General features: G+C 34.6%; 1 protein-coding gene and 1 non-coding gene across 2 annotated transcripts in view; one reads left to right on the top strand and one right to left on the bottom strand.

Annotated features, from left to right (window-relative positions):
- Nucleotides 1-22,869, bottom strand: part of GBE1 (1,4-alpha-glucan branching enzyme 1) — a 266,610-nt gene that overhangs the window by 169,425 nt on the left and 74,316 nt on the right. Inside the window, exon 3 of the mRNA XM_057696322.1 lies at nt 7,766-7,881. Within this exon, the coding sequence (XP_057552305.1) occupies nt 7,766-7,881 (116 nt within the window). The remainder of the gene's footprint in view (nt 1-7,765; nt 7,882-22,869) is intronic.
- Nucleotides 21,988-22,133, top strand: LOC130830676 (U4 spliceosomal RNA). Its single transcript, XR_009047845.1, has one exon. It is a non-coding gene; the product is annotated as a U4 spliceosomal RNA (small nuclear RNA).

Genomic DNA, 22,869 nt, shown 5'->3' with positions numbered 1-22,869 from the left:
AAATCAAACTGACCAGTGTCTCCCATATAGAATTGGTTAATTCCTGTACAATCATGCTTAGCTTTATATTCTTTTATTCTCTAATTGACCCCTGACAATCTATTACTCGAATCCATTAACTCCTTCAAGACCAAGCGTAAAATGTATCTCTTTCCATAATTATTCCCTAACTAACCCGTGACATTTACTCTTCTCTATCCTTTCAGTTTCCTAAGAATCAATCTCTAATTCTCTAATCCTTGTCCTCTCTCTCTGTCATCTTCTCTCTTGGTTCCCCTCTTAGCCCCATTAATATTTAGCCAAAAATGAAGGGAACTAACATATTCTATTTACTTATTCCTACTTTCCTGTTATAAACCTCTTAAAAAAAATAAGCTTCTTCCTCCACTCCCTTACGAGCCACAGAATGCTCAAGTGGACTCATTTGTTTATGATGAGTTTTCTCCAAGTGGACAACAAATTGAAAGTGCAGGCATTTTGTCTTTTATTTTTTCACATACAACCAAGGAAGACAGTGCAATACATCAAGCGCAGAAAATATAAAACTAAATATGTACTAAGATATTAAGAAATAAAAAGAGCAAAATTTGATAAATTAATGTGGAACAAGCTCAAAATAGAAGGAAACAATCTTACTTTCTACCTCACCCACCCTCTAGGCAAACAGAGTTATGCTAAATATTGGTAAAAAGACTGCTTTGGAAATTTACACATTTATTTTGTGTTTCCTACCAACATTCTAGAGAGCTTCAGAATAAAAGAAAAGAAAAATGAATTAATTAAAAAGCCTGTATTCTCATCTACAGAGGAAGACCATTTCCTAGTATGTTATTTAGGTTCATTAACATTCATGTTGTATTTTGCAAACGCAAAGAATTATAAACTCTGTGGTAAGGGAAAGTGCATCTAATTCTACTACACATTCTCCCACAATTAGCTGTTGCAAGGTCTTAAAGGTTGATTAAGTTGAACCAGGTAACAAATGAAGTGAGTAAAGGATTTTCTGTGGGTCATAGAGAAGAAAATCTTTATCACATATAATAATATGTAAAGACATCACAAACAAGAAATAATCAGTCTGGCCAAAATTTTATAATCATGGCATACGATAAGAATGAAATACTCAAGCGAGGCCCCAGAATTATTAAACATTCTTCTATCCGGTAGATGAATTTTTTTCTCCTTTTCTTCAAATAAGGGTGTTTAAGAAGTATGAAATAAAAATGACAAACCTTCCAAACTTCTGTTAAAATAAATAACAGCAAAGCTACACAAAAAGCATTAACAGAGAAAGTAAAGGAGGCAATAAGAGAAGAGAAATTTCAACAATTTTTGGAACTTAGGAAGTAGTTGGAGGGGTAAGGAACTAGAATAGACAGGAAAAAATTAAAATCTGCTATTGCAGAGCAAGAACCTGAAGAGACCTGGTCAATTTGCTTCACAGAAGCCCTAGGAGACTTAGCATCTGGAGGCTTCTAGTACTATGGGACAAGGTAAGATACAGTGTTAAACAAGGGGACTGACTGTAGGCTCCTGAGCAGAGCCTTTCCCTAACCCATAAAGATAAATGTGTATCCCTCCAAAATGCCATCTCTCACCCCTCAAATGGGAGATGAGAGGTTCACTCTCTGAAAAACACTAAACTAGGAAGTCTCCAAATCCAGAGACAGTGAGCACAGTAGATGGCAGAGGTGAAACAAATGGTTGAAAATAGGGGGGTTCAGTGTCTTACTGAAAGTTGGGACCTTTATCCACTTTCCCTGTCCTTATGCATGGATGCCAGTAGCCATATATCAGTTCCTCCACTCCATACCCCTTCCACCCACCCCTGGTAAGAAACTGCAAGATTCATCTCTGGAAAAAATAAATGACCCCAAAGAAAAACTTTCACTTCTTGCCATCAATATAAATACTGTCTAACTTTCTGACTACCCAACAGTGAAGATCACCAGGAACAAAGTACACCAGAAAGAGAATTTTCAATTGTCTTTTCCTAACTCGTTCTAAAATATGATCATATAACCATGGATCACCAGGCATTTCAAGACAGCCTGCAACACAAAAAACAAGGGACTATAAAAATAAAAATAAAGATAAAAACACAGGAAAAGAAAATCTGAAAGAAACAGTGAGGGGGTGGAAGAACAAGAAGAAAACTTGGGGGAAAAAATAAAAGAAAACATCTATAATACTTTCAAAAAGATAAAAGTTTCCTTGAATGTTTAACAATGACAGAATTCTATGCAAAAGGTGCAAGACACGCATGTTATTAGAAATGTTTTTAATGTGACTACTAAAATAATGCAGGTGGAAGATAATTTCTCAAAGTGGAACAGAAAGTCAAAATGATGGGCAACTTGACAAAAAGATAAGAAAATCTAGGAGATTCAATATCCAAATATTAGAATTTCCTGAAACAGTGAACAAAAAATGTGGAGAGAAGGAAATGGGCAAAGAAATAACAAGAAAATATTCCAGAAATAAAGGATAAAGTGCTCATAAGATTAACCTTAAGTAAATATTTAGATACTAAATTTTCAACATGCCACATCCCTGTCCAATGGCATCCTTCTGCCTAGCAATCTCATTCTAGCTCTCAATAATCAGTTTCACTTTACATAATCAATCTGATCTCTTATCTTTAAAAACTCAAACTCTTTCCACAAACTATCTCCTTTCTATTCTCAGGGAAGGTCGCTTCAGTACGCAGCACCCTGAGAAATGGAGATGATACTCCCCACACAAAAAAGCAAAAGCAAATATGGTATAAAATAATTTGTTAAACCTGAGAGAAGGCTCAAGTTCTACTCCCTCTGTATCACTTTTTCTTTTCCCTTTTTCCCTCTGTGAACCCTTAGCCTGACCAGCTAAGGGTTCACAGAGAGAAATATAGCACAATGCTTAGGACCATATACTTTGCTACTAGACAAGCCTGAACTCAAGTCCAGGAAATATTATCTTCTTCACCTCTCTAAACTTCAGTTTATTCACCTATGAAACAAATATATACTAGCAGTATTTCATCTCACAGTATTACCATGAGGATTAAATTAAATATGAATGTAAGATAATCACAATTTCTTGTATGTGTCTCACCTGAGAAAACTACAAATGTAGGTATTAGGTTCCAAGAGCCTTTTCTACCAATCAACCGTATAACATCTAAATATAATTCAGAAAGCAATACTTGTTCTGAACTGAACTATGCCCCCCTCCAAGTTCATATGTTGAAGCCCTAACCCTCACCGTGATGGCATTTGGAGACAGGACACTTGGGGGACAATTAGGTTTAAATGAAGTCATGAACATGGGGGCCTGATGATAGGATTAGTGCCACGTGAGGACACAGCAAGTAGGCAGCCATCTGTAAGAGAGGAAAAGAACTCTTACCAGAATTCAACCATGCTAGCTGATCTCAGACTTCCAGGCTTCAGAACTCTGAGAAATAAAATTTCTATTGTTTAAGCCGCTCAGAGTATGGTATTTTGTTAACGCAGCTCTAGATGATTAATACATGATCCTTCAAAAAGGTTAAAGGTCTGGTATCAAAAAAAAACCTTTATTCTAGTCCATCTTGTTACTGATTTGGCAAGGAAAAGTTCAAGTACATAAACATCCTAAACATTTAAAAGAAGACAATTCTAATTGCTATTGCTAGTCATATGGATATTAATAGAAATGATCTTTTTAAAAAAGAAGAAAATGGAAATCAGAAGAAAAGAAAGGTACTCAGTTTGCCTCCAACCCACCTTTCAAGTTTACTTTCTTCCCTGACTTCTCACTTTTTCTGACCTGGAGTCTTTCACTGACCTCCTGAGTTACATTTTACTAGTCAGTTCAGATCCACTTCTCACTCTGCCCCAGGAGGCTAACCAATGTGGACCATATTCCCCAGAACTCTGGCTTCCTACTGGGTTGGCCAATGTGGAGCCACAGGAGGAGGTCAGAGAAAGGGAGAAGAGTGGGAGGTGAAACTATTCTTCCTCTTATTCCTCTGGCTCCTTCCCTGCGAGGTTACTATGAATTAACCGTGTCTCTCACCAAAACTCAGTATTCCTCTCAAGATGGCTGATTCAGTCTCTCTGTGGGTTATAGTAACTTTGAAAACAGCCTTTTGGAAGGAAAAAAAACAAACAAACACTGTTCAAACTGTCCTATTTTCAGTATGCCATTTGCTTCCTGTTGGAACTTCAATCAATAGACACACTTTTTATTCACGTAGTATGCCCAGGTTAAAAATCCTTCTTCTCTCTGTCTCTCTGGTCAACTTCTAAACGTTACTAAGTATGCTTGAATGTCATTGCTCATCTGTTATTTCTCCTCTTACCATCACAGAACGAATAAGGTGTTCACTAATATTTTGCTCCAGTAGCACTTTATTTTTAAAGCACACACATACCCCATGTATATATTACAATTCAGTACTGGCACTGCAGGTCAAGGACAGCACCTGACAGACAGCAGAACCTCAACAATTATGTTAAGTTCCTATGAAACAACCTGAGAAATTGTTTTTTAAATATAATTGTTATTAAATGTATATATTTTAAAATAATGAACCAAAAAAACCCTCTACATAAATTAGTTTCGCTATGTTTCCAAAAGAAAAAGTATTATAGACACAAGTAACATATGTCTCATTATCCCTCAGGAACATAGTCTTCTATTCTTTCCTTATATCTTTATAGCCTTGAATGTTTAATTCAGCTTATTACTTTATTTTTAAAATATTTTGTTTGGTAAACTCACTTAAAAACATGGAAAGGAGACATTTACATGACCGTATAAGCAATGAGGTATCTTCTTCCAAAGTGTTCAAATGAAAAGACCAGGTGTTTTGCAAAGAAAATAAAGCTATTATTTCAATGGTAGGTAACATTCTTTTTTGAGAATGGTTACCAGATAATTCATAAGAGAAATATCTACAAGTGAGTTATAAAGGTCAATCCCTTGTGGACTGAAATAAATTTTCAAGTTCAATTTAAAACAAGATTTTTAATTACCAAGATAGACTACCTAGGGACAATTTCAGATTGAAAGGCCAAAAACCTTAAGTTACTTGATTTTTTATAGAGAATTTAACGCCTCCCCCCCCCAAGGAAAATCTGATACCTCATTTCCCATAAGTGAAAAACTAATTATATCACCATATTGACATTATAATAGCATCTAAATGTTTCCTCAAAATTTGAAACATCTAAACACTATGCCTAAATTTCCAATAAATTTATCCTCACTGAAATCTTTAGAGAATAATAATGAAGAAAGATTACACAACAGTTGACTTGATATTTTTTGAATGTTTATTTACTGTTAGGTATAGATTTTTTTTAAAAAGTAAAAAGGTAAAAGATGCTTTTAAAAAAACTTTTTTGATTATTTCACTTCATCCAGGTCAAATAAATTTATGAGAAAAAGCACAGTATAGTATATAGCATAGTGTTGAAAGCACCATTTGGGCTACTATAACAAAATACCGGAGACTGAATGGCTTACAAACAACAGAAATTGATTTCTCACAGTTCTGGAAGCTGGAAGTTCAAGATCACCTGCCAGCATGGTCTGGTGCAGACCCCTCCTCCAGCTGCAGAGTTCTTGTATCTTCATGTGGTGAAAGGGGCTCGGGATCTCTCTGGAGTTTCTTTTATAAGACCACTAATCCTATTTAGAGGGCTACATCCTCATGACTTATGCACCTCTCAAAGCCCTACATACTAATACCATCACATCAGGAATTTGTATTTCAATATATGATTTGCAGGAGGACACAAACATTCAGACCATAGGAGAAAATATAAAAAGTTTTGGAGTTGGATGGGAGAGGCAAATGCCTATCATTATTACCTGTATATAATCAATAATTATTTATTCCTAGTAATGATGTTTTCCCAATGTATAAAACAACATATGAAAATTAATTTATTCACTGTATATAACAAAACAAAAACAGACTCACTGATATAGAGAACAAACTAGTGGTTACCAGTAGGGAGAGGGTAGGGGGTAGGGGGAAGATAGAAGTATGGGATTAAGAGATACAAACTACTACTTATAAAATAGATAAGCAACAAGGATACACTGTACAGCAAAGGAAAATTTAGCCATTGTTTTGTAACAACCTTAAACAGAATATAATCTATAAAAATATTAAATCACTATGTTGTACACCTGAAACTAATATAATATTGTAAATGAACTACACTCCAATTTTAAAAACCTTTAAAAATAAATTCATTCACCAACCATCTAATGCAAAGAGTAGGTAACGTGTCAGAGATCATAAATTTTTCTAATTTAAGACAAAAAAATTTCTGCAGCACTTTAAAAAATTGGAAAATTCAATTCTTAAAAACAAAATATAACAAAACAGATGGCCAAATGACCTAAGGCAACAATGAAACCAGTACTATAATAGTCACCTTGCTTCACAGTTTACTAAAATCATGTCTCGTAGACCACAGAAAAATCAAGTTCTTTGGTTTATTCCTTCAAAAATTGGGCCTAAAAATGGCTTTAACATTCACTAAATATTTTTTGAGTGCCTACTCTATGCCAGGCACTCTTCTAAAAATCGAGAATATACAGTATTAGCAAACAGAACAGCAAAGGCCCCTGCTCTCCTGAAGCTTATACTGACTTGGAAAAGGGATTATATATATTAAATTTAAATCCCTCTTATTGTATACTGTAGCTACTTTTTTTCCTTTTCACTTCAGATTAAGGAGAACCTTGGCTGCCATCCCATATTAAAATGTCTCTTTATTCCAGACAATACACTCTTCTAGTAACTATATTATGTGCGGCAATATTTCAGTATTTTCAGGTACACTTATAATTTCATTATGTGTAAAAAAGTGCAAAACAAGCATACAATGCATTTTTTATTTTAAATATACTTCAAGTAACTCTGGTTAATATTGTTAAACAACAAATGCCAATAAAAATATAATTCAGTTACAGAATCTATTATGATAAATGCTATGAATGCTATCATTGGTTCAAGGAAGGGAAACAGTTACAAGGGACAAGGAAATATTATATAATTATATGAGCATGGCCTAAAACCAAGTAAATGTTAAAGGATTTAGACAGTCCCTTATGTAATCAAATCTGTAATCTATAATCCAGACTTTGGGACCCATCCTTCAAGCCCCCCTTGAGGAGACAGGAGAGGGCAGCTGTGTTAGTTCTGCACCTCCTGAATGCAAGCTGCATGGTCAGCCAAAGCAGAGGGGAAGTAGAGGAAGGGGCCTTAACAGGGGAGAACAGGAGAAACAAGAGCCCTGATATCAAAGAGCAGAAAGAGACCAAGAAAATAATATCCCCAAAAGGCATGGGTCTCCAACACAATATCCACCCCACCCCCCTCCATTCATGTGGCTCATCACAAAATCTATTATATCAAGTCTGTCTTTACAGGTAAAAATTCTCTACTTGACTGATTTGAAGGCAGGTTTCATTTTTTTTAAATCAAACTTTGTTTCCCAGGCTAAACTTTTGCAATTATTCAATCATCCTTCTATGAGGTTTCCAAAGTTGATAACAGTACAACTAGGAAGTTCAGTACCTCACCAACCAAACAATTCCAATCTAACACATTTCAATTTGCCGATGACTTCTCTTAAATTTTCCTCTATTTAAAAATTTACGGTGTCTCCCATAATTATCATGCATCTGTTTACATTCTAATATCTTAAGTCAAACTTTGCAAATAGGACAAAAAGAAAATAGTAAGTTCAAGTAAGAACAGAAGGGAGGAAAGTACCTTTAATTTGGATCCATGTGGTACTAGGACAGATCTATTCTGCTTTGGTGGGATATATAGCTCCCATTTTCCAAAATCCACTTTTTTATATGGGTATGCAAATGGATTCCAATCATCTGAAAAAATAAAGATGATCAGTTAACAACAGTATGATAGGACTAATATTCAATAAATTTCAAAGTATAATATACTGCCTACTTATACAGACTCAAATTGCCGTAAAAACATTGTTTTCCAAGATGCTAAACAAAATACTCAACTAATCATTTAGAAAAAGCAGGTTACACTTAACTTATTTTAAGTATTTGAAAGTTTGCCTTTTCCATCTTAAAATTAAAGATTACAACACACTTTCTGTTTGTACTTTCAACTCTATTACTTCTATCAATAAATAGAATGATGGGTTCTTTTTTAAGAAACACCATCAACAAAGGGAGATAATATGAATAAACAGAAATGCATTCTAGGCAACAAAATAAGATACATGTCATGGCAGAAAAAATGGTGGAAAATTATTAAAATCATATTACCCAAGTCCACAAGTGTGTGACAGAACTGAGTTAAAATCTGAAGAAGTGCCTTAAGCAAGAAAGATAGTTGTTTATAAACTATAAGAGGCAAAGGAGAGGTGGACTGCAGATGCTGAAAGAAAGCCAATATGAACAACAACAGACCCATGCACACACAGAAATTTAACATGTAATAGAAGTGACATTAAAAAATCAGTGAGTAGGACTTCCCTGGTGGCGCAGTAGTTAAGAGTCTACTGCCAACGCAGGGGACACAGGTTCAAGCCCTGGTCTGGGAAGATCCCACATGCCGTGAAGTAACCAAGCCCGTGTGCCACAACCACTGAGCCTGCACTTTAGAGCCCACAAGCCACAACTACTAAGCCAGAGTGCCACAACTACTGAAGCCTGTGCACCTAGAGCCCATGCTCCAGAAGAAGAGAAGCCACCGCACTGAGAAGCCCGCGCACCACAACAAAGAGTAGCCCCTACTCACAGCAATTAGAAAAAAACCCACACGTGGCAACGAAGACCCAATGCAGACAAAAATTAATTAATTAATTAACTAATAAATAAATTTAAAAAAATCAGTGAGTAAAGGACACTGTTTAATAAGTGGTGCTGGGACAACTGGTTATCCTAATGCAAAAAAACTGAAATGGATCTCTAATAATATACTGAAGAATCATTTGAACATAGATTAATGTTTAAACATGATAGGCAAAACTGTAAAATGCTTAGAAGAAAATACAGGAAAAGATATTTATAATATTGGGTTTAAAAGTGTTTTTTAAACAAGAGACACATATGTGTGTGCACACATACACGTACACACAAAACCTCAAGGAAAAGCCTAATAAATTTGACCACTAAAATTACAGACTTATCTTCATAGATAGATAGATACATAGATAGATAGACAGAATGACAAGACAACCTATCAACTGGGAGAATACATTTTTAATGAATATACTAAGAAACAGCATCCAAAATATATGAAGATCTGTAAATCAATGAGAAAAAGAAAACAGAAAAATCAACACAGATATACAGGGGAGGACACATGAATAGCCAATAAACATACATAATGATGCTCAAGCTCACTCATAATTAAGGAAACAAATTAAAACAAAAGTGAGATGTTATTTCCCACCCATTGGATTAACAAAAATTAAAAGTTTGAAAATATCAATTAGTCAGCAAGGATATAAAATAACACTGCAGCTGAGGGTACAAATTGGTAAAACAATCTGGCATTCTATAGCAAAGTTGAAGACGTTAACTCTAACAATCCTACTCCTAGGTAATAGCCTAGAGAAACTCTCACAAATGGTCACAAGAAAATATTCAAAAACGTTCTCTGAAGAATTGCTTCCAATAGCAAAAAATGGAAGCCACTGAAATCTAAATCAGTCACAAAATGGGTAAATGCACTGTGGTGTAATTAAACAACAGGATGCTATATAATGCTATAAATGGATTGGATTAAATATATCACTATATAGGAATAGCCAAAGCATTAAAGTTCATTTTAAAGGTGTATAAAAATACCATTAATACCAAGTTCAAAAAACATGCAGAGATAGTATTACAGAACATCGATACATACATGTGTAGTAAAAATATCAAAAGAAAAATGAGAATGTCAAACATCAAATTCTATTGTGATTTTCACTAGGTAGAGGAAAGGGAACACAGGAAGTTTTAATAATATCTATAATGTTTTGTTTTTTAAAGTAGGTAGTATACACAGAGATGCTTATTACATTTTTCCCTATTTGTTTATGCCTAAAATATTTTACTGTTTAAAAAAACTTAAGCAGCCCTGTGATGTTATGCACTGTAGTGCTATGAAATTAGATTCTCAATTGAGGAGATAAGAAAAACAACAGGAAGCTTGTTTTATGCCATGACTTCCTCTTTTACACACCAACACTTTCACCACATTAGCCTTAAGGATTTTTACTCTCAGCCAGTCTGAATGTTATGGATAGAGTGGGGGTAAGAAACAATATTTAAATAAAGGTCCTTCTAAACATTTTTCTATTCCCCATCAAAAGACAATCTGAAAATATCTAAAGGCAGTTTATCTTCAGGAACAGCTCAATGAGCTCTGTGTTATTATATTCTCCTGCCCCTAAAACATCAAATACATCTCACCTGTTTATGATATGACATTCCTTTACCAAAGCAAAGAATATAGGACATAATTAGAAAGAGGAAAAGAAAAGCTTGAAATATGAATATCTAGGTAGTATAACACTTTATACATTTACTGAATTTCTTTTTAAGCTAATCACTTAAGACAATTAATAAACTTAAGATAAGCAGCAGATCTTTTCCTGGTTAGTTAGATTTGAAAATAAAAGGAACAGTTCATTAGTTCATTCATTCATTCATTCATTAAATATGCACTGAGCGTTTAATGTCGGCCCTGCTCAACACCAAACTTGAAATTAGTGTTCAGAATGACAGTCGTATTTCATCCAGAAAAGGTTAAATTGAGTAACAGTACACCAAAATGAATAGTAAAATATATAATATAGGATCCTCTAAAAATTCAGCTATAAATAAAATTGTTACTTTGAAAGTGTAACTTCAATTATATGGGAAATTTTCATATGCAGATTTACTTAAAAGCTGTTTTCAATAATGTAGAAATAAATGTGGTTCGAATATTAGTTTTTGAATAACAGTTGAAATAGTTCTTCAGCTTGCAGTTACTTGAGTTTTAAGATCTATTTAAACAGTAATATTTTAATATTTGTATAAATAAAAATACTCTTACTGAATCACATTTTCCTTTCATAATGTCTTTGAGATCTAAATCTCCTAACACGTTGATTATTTCTAATCCTACACTGTAAAAAATGTTTTGTTTTGTTTATCATTTTCAAGAGATTCATTTCATTAGCACACCTCCTCTTCATGGAAATTCAGATGTTAACTTCCACTACAGGTACATTTTTCTTGCCCAACTCCAACCTTCAAGGAAAAATTTGTAACATCTTTACATATGCTCCAAAAAAAAAATCCATCTACCAACCATCATAAGCAATGCAGAATCTATTAAAGATTTCATAAGGGAGAGTGAGGGGAAGGTTTGCAAGGGGCATACATACATGAAACAACTTCAGGTTTTTGCACTGGACAACTGTCTCCCACATAAATCCCTCTTCAGCCACACCACCAACAGTCTTTCATTTCCTTGATTCCTCTTCCAGTGCTCAGCCCTGAATTTTCCTTACTCTTCCTCCTTTATTAAACACTATTGTTTCTTTCCATTTGAAACATGGACACTAACCAAACTAACCACTTCTACTGTACTGCAGGCATATGAAAGATTTTTTTCTAATAAAACCAGTTTATCCCTAAAATGGTTTCCTAAAAATAGCTAACAAGATGAGCTTTCCTCTACAGGATATAGATATCTAAGGTCCAGGAAGAGAACAGTCAGAAAAATCATTGTATTTGGATCTGTTCTCATAAACTAAACATTAAACCCTTAGTTAGGAAAGAAGGAACTATTATTAAGGTATATTTAGGTATGACTGTGGGAACTAATTCGGGAAGTACACAATTAAAAACAAGTAAATAAAATTAAACATCCAATGACTGGTGTGAAAATATTAAATAAAATTGAATGTTTTGTTTTTTTAATGAAATTTGCTTTAGAAAAACACAAAAAGCAGAATAATAAGAGTTGAAAAATACATTTTGGGGAAGTTTATGTCTTATGAAATGTCATGAGACTTTATTCCTGAAAATAACTGAAAGTAAAGTAATAATAATGATAAATCGTTCTAAGGCATATTAGATGTATTTAAAGTGCATACTTTTAGAGCTAGATTACTCATTTTTCATTTTAATCCTCCATGACTTTAATTCTGTCTTGTAGATTCAGGATATAATTTTAATTAAGTACTTCATGCAAATAGTTTATATCTCTATGTATGCCTCAGGATAGGACCAAAAATATCCCATTACCACCTGTGACAATTATTTGCTTCTCTAACAAGCACAGAACTACATATTGAGAGTTGTGAAGTTCAGTGCTTCTCAAGCTTTAGTTCACATCAGAATCACTTGTTAAAGCAGAGTGGGCTAATTAAAACAGACTGCTTGGTCCCACCCTCAGAGTTTTTTGATTCAATATATTTGAAGCATGGCCTAATTATCTGCATGTCTAACGAGTCCCTAAGTGATGTTGATGCTGCTGGCCGTGGGACCACATTGAGAATCAACTTCCTGGTTCAACTGCCGACTTCGGGTGTTCTCTGCTCGTAGCTTTGTGAGCTTTGTGAGTGATTTTCTAGATTAAATTAGATTTACAGATTACCAAGTAATGTCCTAGGTCAGTAGGTCAAGGAAATTCTGAAATCAAAATTATCATTAATAATCCTTCAAGGCAAATATTACTCATATAAAATTTAGGATTTAGAATTTGGGATTGACTGGGGTTGTAAAGCCCAGAAGGATGACCAGTGAATGATGATTATAGAACAGACCTGAGATATTAAGGAATCTGAATGTTTTAGTGTGAGGAAACAAAAATTTACAATTTGAACATTAAAATATATTAAAAAAAAATAAAATATATTAAGACCAGTATTCAATATACTGTTATAAGTGTTTACAGATGATGTTTCCTATAATATTCTCAACAAGAGATTGCATGGTTATAAAGCACGGGCCACTCTGATCAGAAAATGAATAAAAATTTGAAGGTTTCTTTCTACCTAGAAAAGTAATATTAAAGTTTTTGTGTTAACATATTAACTCACCTTCCTTTCTATGTGTCATTTCCAGCCATAACCTAGACATTGCTAGGGTCAAAGATTAGGTACCCCTAAAGCAACGTGTGCTTATTATTCTAGTTTTGGTGTTTTCAGAACATGTTTCCTGCTTGCATAAATTATTTCATTAAAACATTTTCTAAGACTTTCAATGATTATCAAGTTTGATAACCTGACACACTTTAAAAGCGAACATTTAAATAAGAATTTTATTATTAACAGGCTGAAATTCATCATTATATTTGATAATGCAAAAGATTATGTTTGTCCATAGACTCAAAACCAGCAGACAAATTTAAATCGAGATATGGAAAAGAAAAGAAGTGTGATGCACAGTTTAATATGAACTGCAAACACACATTCGGCACAGACGATCAAACATTAACTAAGGTCACTGAATCAGGCGCACAAACTCTATATTTATCTCAAGCCCAACAACCTTTCTTTTTCTAATGTAATAATCCTCACATAAAATTCTTAAATGTCAGCTTCCTTCAAATATTCCGAAACTCTTTAACTCACAGTAAAGTACTTCTCTTCATCAGCACCTAGCCACCTTATTTCTGAAGCGTTCTTGAATTTAATACACATTTTCCTTATGCATGGCTGAAATGGTCCCAACTTACTATGTAGAGCCACACCTTTGATGCAGATGTCAGTGTACTCAAGAACATGGTCCATACTTGGGCCAACCCTTGCCATAAGCAGGCCTCATTGAGCACTGAGATAAAGTCCTTACTGGATGCAGTAGAGCTAATATCAAATCTAATACAAGGTCAGTACTGGCCCATACGGCAGATGTCAGTCACCTCCCACCTGAATGGATATCCCTCCCTCACATCGTAAGTTATTAAATATTTGGAATATCACCTCCTTAAAGCAAGTAAACACACTTCCTCATCATACAATGTTGTTTGTTTCAAGCTTCAAGCTTCATATCATTCAGAGTTTACATAGATTTATAATGCAAAGTTGGCTTGTCATGATGGAAGTTATGGGACTTCTCTCATGTCAAGGAAGCATCCAGTCTGTTTCCAAGAAGTCATAAGATCCAGAACTTCCTACAGCATTGCCCTTCCCAGAATTATAGGAGGATCACACAATTTTTGGAGGTGGAGAACAGCAGTCCCGACATATAACCCTGTGCTTTTTTATCTTCTCTTTTTCCCCTCCAGATAATTCTTCCCCTCAGTTGGGTACCTGAGAATCACCAAATTTCTGCTAGCAGCGAGTACTCTGGAAATAACCTTAAGACCTCCAGCATTACTTCTTAGGGGAAACTGCTCTTAACATACATTAGTTTAGGACAGCTGTGGTTTTCAAAAACAAACCCTGGAGTATGTCAGAATGCCACTAACTTCAGAAACAACGGGAGGATAATATCTTGTTATTTTAAAGGACAATAGTGCTCAGTTCTATGATATGTAGCTTTCTAGAAATTAGGGAACTAATTAAATAATCTAGAATGTCACTTACTAAACTGTTCTTAAAGGCAGGCATAGTGTCTCCACGATAAAAAAAAAAGTGGCAAAAGTGATTTTAAATAGAATTAACTCTGTCTTTATTATAGGAATAGTATTTATATTATGATACTTTTACGAAAGAAAGGGGGGTGATAAATGAATATTCAGCTGGCCCTCCATATCAGAGAGTTCCAAATCCACAGATTCAACCAAACATGAATCAAAAATATTAGGGGAAAAAGTCCATAAAGTTGTAAAAAGCAAAACTTGACTTTACTATGTACTGCCAAATATTTATATAGCATTTACACTGCACTTACAACTATTTACATAGCATTTACATGGTATTAGGTATTATAAGTAATCTAGAGATGATTTAAAGAATACAGGAGTGTGTAAGTTATATGCAAATACTACACCATTTTATATAAGGGAGTTGAGCATCCTCAGATTTTGGTATCTGCAGGTGGGGGAGGCTCCAGAACCAGTCTACCAAAGACTGAAGGATGACTGTATGTAGTCACCTACGATTTCAAAAAGTATGGAAATATAACCTAAAAACCGAATAGAAATGATTATGTATAATATATGAGAAGGGAAAGCACAGATTAGCTTTGTAGCATTATGTCTTACTTTATTTTGACTATAAGAGCAGGTAAACAATTCAAAAAATCAGAAAATTTAATAAGTCAAAATGGGAGGAAAGTAAGGGGAAAAAAAGTCTCTTAAAATGGAAACAAACTGAACCTGTGTGACAGAACTTGGAGGTGGGACCTTTGGGAGGTAGTTAAGTTATGAGGGTAGAATCTTCATGAATGGGGTTACTGCCTTCATGAAAGAAATCCCAGAGAGATCCCACCTCCCTTCCACCAAGTAAGGATTTCACAAAGGAAGGACTTCAGTCTATGAATCAGGAAGAGAGCCCTTATCAGACACTGAATCTGCTGGCACTTTGATCTTGGACTTTCCAGCCTCCAGAACTGTAAGACATAAATTTCCTTTGTTTATAAGCCACCCAGCCTGTAGTATTTTGTTATAGCAGCCTGAACAGATTAAGACAAAGCTCATCACTGCTTTCCATATATTAGGAAATTTCCATAACAAAAATGTAAAAACTATGTTATAAGGTCTCTGTGAACAAATACTTGTCCAAATCTCTTTCCTTGCTATCAACTGTAAAAAGTGATCTTATCAGCCAAAGGGTATAAGATTTTAATTTATTTATGGTTCTAAACACAGGTTAACAAACTGCTTTCTGGATAAGCAGTTCCAATTCATATTCCTACCAGTAGCATATGAGAATAGTCAACTATCCATATCCTCATCAACACAAGGGATTATCATTTTAATAACAAGGCATGCCTGCCTTGCTCAACCAGGGTTCACTAAGAGAATTAAGCTCTAATGCCCTACGGATCCATTGTATGCAATAAATTAACTTCTCTTCAATGCATCTTAGAATAATACTTGTTATGTACTACACTTGGGAAAATTTAGAAAATAGGCATTCAAATCATTTTCTGTGTTCTGTGGATCAGATTCGGAACCAGCATGAGAAAAATTGCCTCTCTTTATTGTCCTAGCTGTAACATACAGCTTTGATACACAGTGTTTTCACTTCTTTTCAAAACAGGTTATAATTATAACTTCTTATATTCTCTTTAATCCTATTTTTATTTGGGAGAAATTGAGTAGTGGGTATTATATTTTCTTTTAAACTTTTTCATTTAGTTCTAGTTTTATTGAAATGAGTATAATAATGTGGTATGCTTTATGGTCTAATACAGTGGTAATCAGTCCAGTTATTTATTTACCAATCCATTTATTTTTAGCAGTATAAACCATTTAATTATCTCAAAATAGATATTATGAAGAACTCCAGCACGGAAACTATACAAAACATGTAAAAGCAAAGCTGGTTTGCTTGAAGTGCCCCTACCTAGCTGAACCACCCTCCTCCCCTCCTTCTCTCCCTTTCAGAGCCTACCACTCAGAACTCAGTTCTAAAAAGTTCTCCAATGTATGATCTATCTTTGTAGAACTTCCATAGATCCTTTAAATATAATTTTTTTTTCAAATTCTCCATTTAATTTTAGTTTACTTCATCCATTACAAGTTAAGAATATGTTAAATTATATCAAGATGATTGGGCCTGAATGTTTATTCAGTTTCTAACAATTCTTGCCATCTATACTTGACCAAAAGTAAATGTTTTTTGGGACCTAAGGATAGAGGCATTTATTACCACTGTGACTTATTTATTGATCTCTATGCCATTTTATCTGGTTTGCTTTTGGTCTGGATTTGACTCCTTTTACTTTATAATCTTTCAGTGACAGTAAACCAGAGAGAAACTAATCAAAGCTGAGAAGAGGTACGTTATTTGCTTAGAAAGAATGCAAAATAGGACAAAATAGGAAGGGGAAAGAATGGCAGAGAGGTACTAATGCAATATGGTCAACCATCAGAGGAAGGCATCCCATGGGCCAAGAAGGGTCCTCAATTATGTTTTAACTGGCTAGTACACTGAACTGTATGCCTCTGTGTCAGCAAACAGCTGGAGCTTAGTTGGAGGGCTCTCTTACAGCATGCACTCCAGTTCATACTGTATCACTGTATACTGCATTACTGTATACAGTATACTGTACACTGTATTACTATTGATTGCAATTTAATCTATTTATGACTTCCCCGGAAGCCATAAATTTGACTTGATTTAGGAATTCTTCTCCACCCTAAAACATAATCTTTCATCTTAAGATGTTCTGCTTGAACCAGTCCCTGATGTGAGGGTATGGAAGAGACCGACAGTAATCAGGAAAGCAATTATATAGGTCTCCCTGCTAACCCTATAGCCATTTATAAAAATGTTTCAATGAAAGTAAAATAATATTTTCTAACTTGGCTAGCAGTGTAACAGAAATAAACCCATGTGTCAATGGTCAATTGATTTTCTACAAGGATGACTAAGACCATTCAATGGGGGAAAAATAGTCTTTTCAATAAGTAGTGCTAGGACAACTAGATCTCCACACATGAAAAGATATATTTGGACTCCTACCTTAAAAATATACAAAACTAACTCAAATGGATCAAGTACTTAAATGTAAGAGCTAAAACTATAAAACTCTTAGAAGAAAAAAAGGGATAAAACTTTGTGACCTCAGTTCTCAAATATGGCACCAGAATTACAAGTAACGAAAGAAAAAAAATTAATAAATTGGACTTCTTCAAAATTAAAAATTTTGTGTGTCAAAGGACACTATCAAGTAAGTGAAAAATATAGGACTTCCCTGGTGGCTCAGTGGTTAAGAATCCTCCTGCCAATGCAGGGGACATGCATTCGATCCCTGGTCCTGGAAGATCCCACATGCCACAGAGCAACTAAGCCCGTGCACCACAACTACTGAGCCTGTGAGCCGGAACTACTGATGCCCATGCACCTAGAGCCTGTGCTCCACAACAAGAGAAGACGCCACAATGAGTTGCCCGAGGACCGCAACGAAGAGTAGCCCCCACTCACTGCAACTAGAGAAAGCCCTTGCGCAGCAACAAAGAATGGGAAAAATATTTGTCAATCATACACCTGATAAGGGACTTGAGTCTAGAATATACAAAGAACATTTACAGCGCAATAATAGGCAACCCAACTTTTTTAAATGAGCAAAGGATCTAAATAGACATTTCTAAAAGAAAGATGTAGAAATAGCCAATAAGCACATGAAAAGATGCCCAAACTCATCAGTCACTAGGAAAATGAAAATTATTGATAACACGATAATGAGAGACCACTTCATTCATATTATGATGGCAACAGCCAAAAAGATGGATAATTATTGCTGAGGATGTAGAAATCTCATTCACTGCTGGTGGGAATGTAAAACAGCGCAGCCACCTTGGAAAACAGTCTAGATGTTCTGCAAAATACTAGTTACTATTTGACTCAGCAATCCCACGCCTAGTTATAGACCCAAAAGCAATGAAAACATGTCCATACAAAAACTGGTATATGAGTGTTCACAGCAACATTACTCTTAAGAGTCAAAAGGTGAAAACACAAATGTCCATCAACAAATAAAAGGTTTCATATCCATACAATGGAATATCATTTGGCCATAAAAAGGAATGAAGTACTGATACAAGTTATAACATGGAAGCTTGAAAACATTATGCTAAGTGAAAAAAACCAGCCACAAAAGACCATATAAGATCTAATTCCATTTATATGAAAAATCCAGTATAAGAAAATTTATAGAGACAGAGTAAGTGGTTGCCTAAGCCTAGGGGAGGGATAGGAAGATGGTGAAATGATAGCTAAAGGGTACAGGGTTCCTTTTGAGATAATGAAAATATTCTAAAATTGATTGTGGTTATTGTTATACAACTGTTTTAATATACTAAAAACCACAAAACTGTACACTTTAAACAGGTTGGTTGTATGGTATATGAACTGTATGTCAATAAAGCTGTTAAAAAATACAAGTGTTTTAAAGGTCAGCTAGCCTTTATCTGTTCATTTCCATTGAGATTTTGCACTAGACTAAAATCAGGTTCTATCAGAGATATCATAAAGGGAAAGACCACAAAGGGAGACATAAATAAAAACTTAATACTGAAAAGATAGCTTGGTCAATAAGTAAACTAAAGAGTCTAGGTGGATAGTTGAAGACTTCTTTGAAGAGAAAATATTTAATTGTTTCAAGGCTTTGAAAAAGTAGAACAACTTGACCATATTAGAAGCTGGGGGTGGGGGTGGGGGGTGAGAGGAAGGGTGTGAAATTGGCTCTTAAGCAAAGAAAAAGGTGCATCTTCTCCTCTGGAGCCTAGATTAGTAGTAGTTTTTTGAGTGATTACCAACCAAACTACTGCTGCCAATGTTAGAATTTACCTTGGACTCTGAAAGAGTCCTATAAGGAAAAAAAAATCCAAAACTATCATACAATCCACTCCCTTAAGAAGAAGAAAAAAAATGTTTGAGCAGAGGCTGTCACAGAACTAATGATATAGGAAGGGAGAGTTTTATTATTATAGAAGAAGTAATGAAAGTCATTAAAATAACAAAAAATAGGATGACTTGGTGATGCTGACGGCAGCAGCAGTAGCTATGCATTGTCCTGTGAGGAAAAGCTGTTTTGTTTTTTTCTTGTTCAAAGCTAATTTCATGATTTTGTTCTTACTTTTTGTCTGCTTTCAATTATTTTCTCACATTCTGAGGTTTTCAAACATTTGCTCTCTTCAGGCTCTTTACTGCCAGCATTCAAATATGATGAATTGATGTATTTGCTCTTTCTGAAATAGCATCAATGACAATGAAGAAAACCTCTCTTTTGGTTCGAGTAATCCTTTGGTTTCTCCTGGCACTGACCACCCAATTTCTTGACTCGTGTCTCGACTTCTTTATCTCTCTTTATCCCCTAACATATTTCTGAAATACTCAGGCAAAGGTCACCAGCGACCTCCAACTTTCCAATCCCAACTGTTCTTTTCAGACTTCAACTTACATGAGTTTTCAGTGGCATTTGAAACTCTTGGTCATTCCACCTTTGGTATCAGTGATACCCATCTCAGCTGGTTCTCTTAAACCACACAGCGAAGATGGGGAGGAAAAAGATGGAATGTACTTGAAAGCTATTTCAGAGTTAAAATTGATAAGAAGCAGTGTTTTGGTTATTGAGGGTTACAGACAGTGGTGACTTGGTTGGTTACTGAAAAAGCATAGGGAATACAGAAGTAGGAGAGAAGAGAATTTACAGGAACTATAAATGGTCAACACCACCTATTACTGCGGAAAGGTCAAGTAAGGAAAAGATACCTAAATTGAGGGGGAGGGACATTTAATGGGGGAATACTTGTGCATGACTGTACTATTATTTCTATTATTATTTCCCTACCACATTTTTTCTTACCACAAAAGTGTACTCCCTGTAGAATAAAAACCAAAAAACATAAATAAAAAAGACACTAAAGCACTCACAAACCTGACCTCCTCTACACTAACACTTATTTTAAAATTTCTAATTTTTTTAATATATTGGTGTTTATATGCACTGATGTATGCATTTCCATAATGTAAATTATATACAAAAGTACATATACACATACAAATTTTTAAACTTACAGTTTTGTATCCTTTTCTACATATTACATGATCAGCATTACCCCTGTTGGGATATATTCATTAATGACTAGTTCCCCAACATGGCTGCTTTTAAAAGTTAGAAATCAATAGACTCCACTCCAGATCCTTGAATCAGATCCAGGAGTAGAGATGCACTTTTATAAAACTTCCTAATTTTGTGCTATGCAGACACACATTTAGTAACCAATAATCTACAATATCATTCAAGAAATCTGACAGAAAATTAGGGGAAGGATCTTCTTCAGTTTCCAATTTATTTAAGAAAGGAAAGGACTGAGAAACTATATGCAGAGAAAACGGAAGCAGCAAAGGGACAGGCTGACAGGAGAAAGAAGAGGTAAACAGACAGATTTACCATTTTAAGGAAGAGAAGAGAAAAAGATTCAATATATAGATTTGTGACATCCATTTCTTCAACTAACTTTTGAAAGTATGTGGGAAGGATGAATATAGATACAGAGATCTTCTTAGGGAAATGGTTTGGAAGTTGAAATTTTTCTTTCTGCTCTCTTTTATTTTCTCTGAAAAGTAAGAGCAAGTATTATATTAATGGAAAATGAGGTGGCAGTGAAAAAGAGGATTCTTCAGGGAGTGATGAAACTGAAGTAGCTACTGTGGAGGATGTAAGGAAGAGATGACTGGGGATGTGCAAGTGATTTCTATAGTGTTAATGGCCACGAACCTGTAGAAGCAGAAGTTCATATGGCTGTGTGATTTCCCTCATGGTGGCTAGAAGCTGTGCAGGTGCAGAAAAATAAGATAATTTGATGTGAGCAACACTGCAGATTTACAGGCCAAGTGTGGTAGAAGGCCAAGGTTCACAGGAGATGAAACGTTCAGGAAGAGAAAGGGTGGAGAGCTTCCAGCAAGGGACTTAGAATAGACATCAACGAGACATAGACATGTCAGAAAGCATCATGGATCTAGATGTCACATTCAGTCTGGAATAACTGGTATCATGGAGTCTAGAACAGGGAAATGCTGCTACAACAATCAATGTACCTTTTACACAATAAATTTTGATAATGCTTTGCAACAATTCCCCTGTCCCTCTTCAGTAGCCTCATCCCCCAACAAAACAAAATCTTGACTGCTACCCTATACTTCTCCTAAGCATATCAAGACCTCTAAGGAACAAAGCCACCCTAGCAGATTCATAAATATAAAACTGAGAAATAAATGCTTAGTGTTGCTACACATGGTTGGGGATGTGTTACACTGCATTACTGTTGCTATGGTTAACTTGTGCACCAAGTAAGAGTGAGCACTACCCCTCTGAACTTCCCACAAATAACCTAAACCTGTATCTATTATTAGCTTTGCACAGTGGCAGTATCGTAGCCAATGAGGTTTATCCAAGGCGCAATTACTGCTAATTGTATCTATTATTACCTGCATCTATTACTATTGGGTTGGCCAAAAGTTTGTTCAGTTTTAAGTAAAAATAAAAGATTCATTTTTCATTTTCACCAAGAACTTTATTGAACAACGTATTTATTCACCAAACAAACTTTTTGGCCAACCCAATATAAACCTGTTATCTAATATATGTCTATACTGATCTCCTTGTTTTTGACTATAAGCTATCTGAAGGTAGAGATCAAATATCCTTCATCTTTGTATGCCAACAGCCAGTACAGTATTCCCATATAAGTACTCAGCAAGTTTTTACTGGAAGAATACATTTTCAACTTTTTATGCTAAATTAAGATTACAAGATAAGTTGTCAATTGGAAATTTAGCAAAGAACAAAATTAATCAAAAAAATCATTTCTTTTTTTTGCATGGGAACATAAATAGTATTCTTTAATAAGACTTCATTATACACTAAGATTATAAAAAATTATCTCTATATTTAGCAAATAATATAAATGATTTAAAAGCACAAAAAAAAGCTGATTCATTTTTATTATTCTTCCAATTAATATGGATCACTAGCTAAATAGCTTAAAAGAAAAATTACAGTAATTAAAAGAAACTAATATATTTACTTCTATTTTAAGATAGATCTTGATTTTTTTCTTTATGTGCTAAACACCAAAAGTATTATATACAGTTTATATAATACATAAATATATTTCAAAAGGTCACTTTTTTGAGTGATGATTTAATTATATGTTAGATTAATTATATATTACATATAAAGTAAAAGAAAGTTACAAAATTATGGGTTTTAAAATGTGTTGAAGTTCCCTGG

Source organism: Hippopotamus amphibius, chromosome 10, assembly GCF_030028045.1.
Source record: "Hippopotamus amphibius kiboko isolate mHipAmp2 chromosome 10, mHipAmp2.hap2, whole genome shotgun sequence".
NCBI lineage: Eukaryota > Metazoa > Chordata > Mammalia > Artiodactyla > Hippopotamidae > Hippopotamus > Hippopotamus amphibius.
This window is presented reverse-complemented; position numbering and strand designations above follow the sequence as displayed.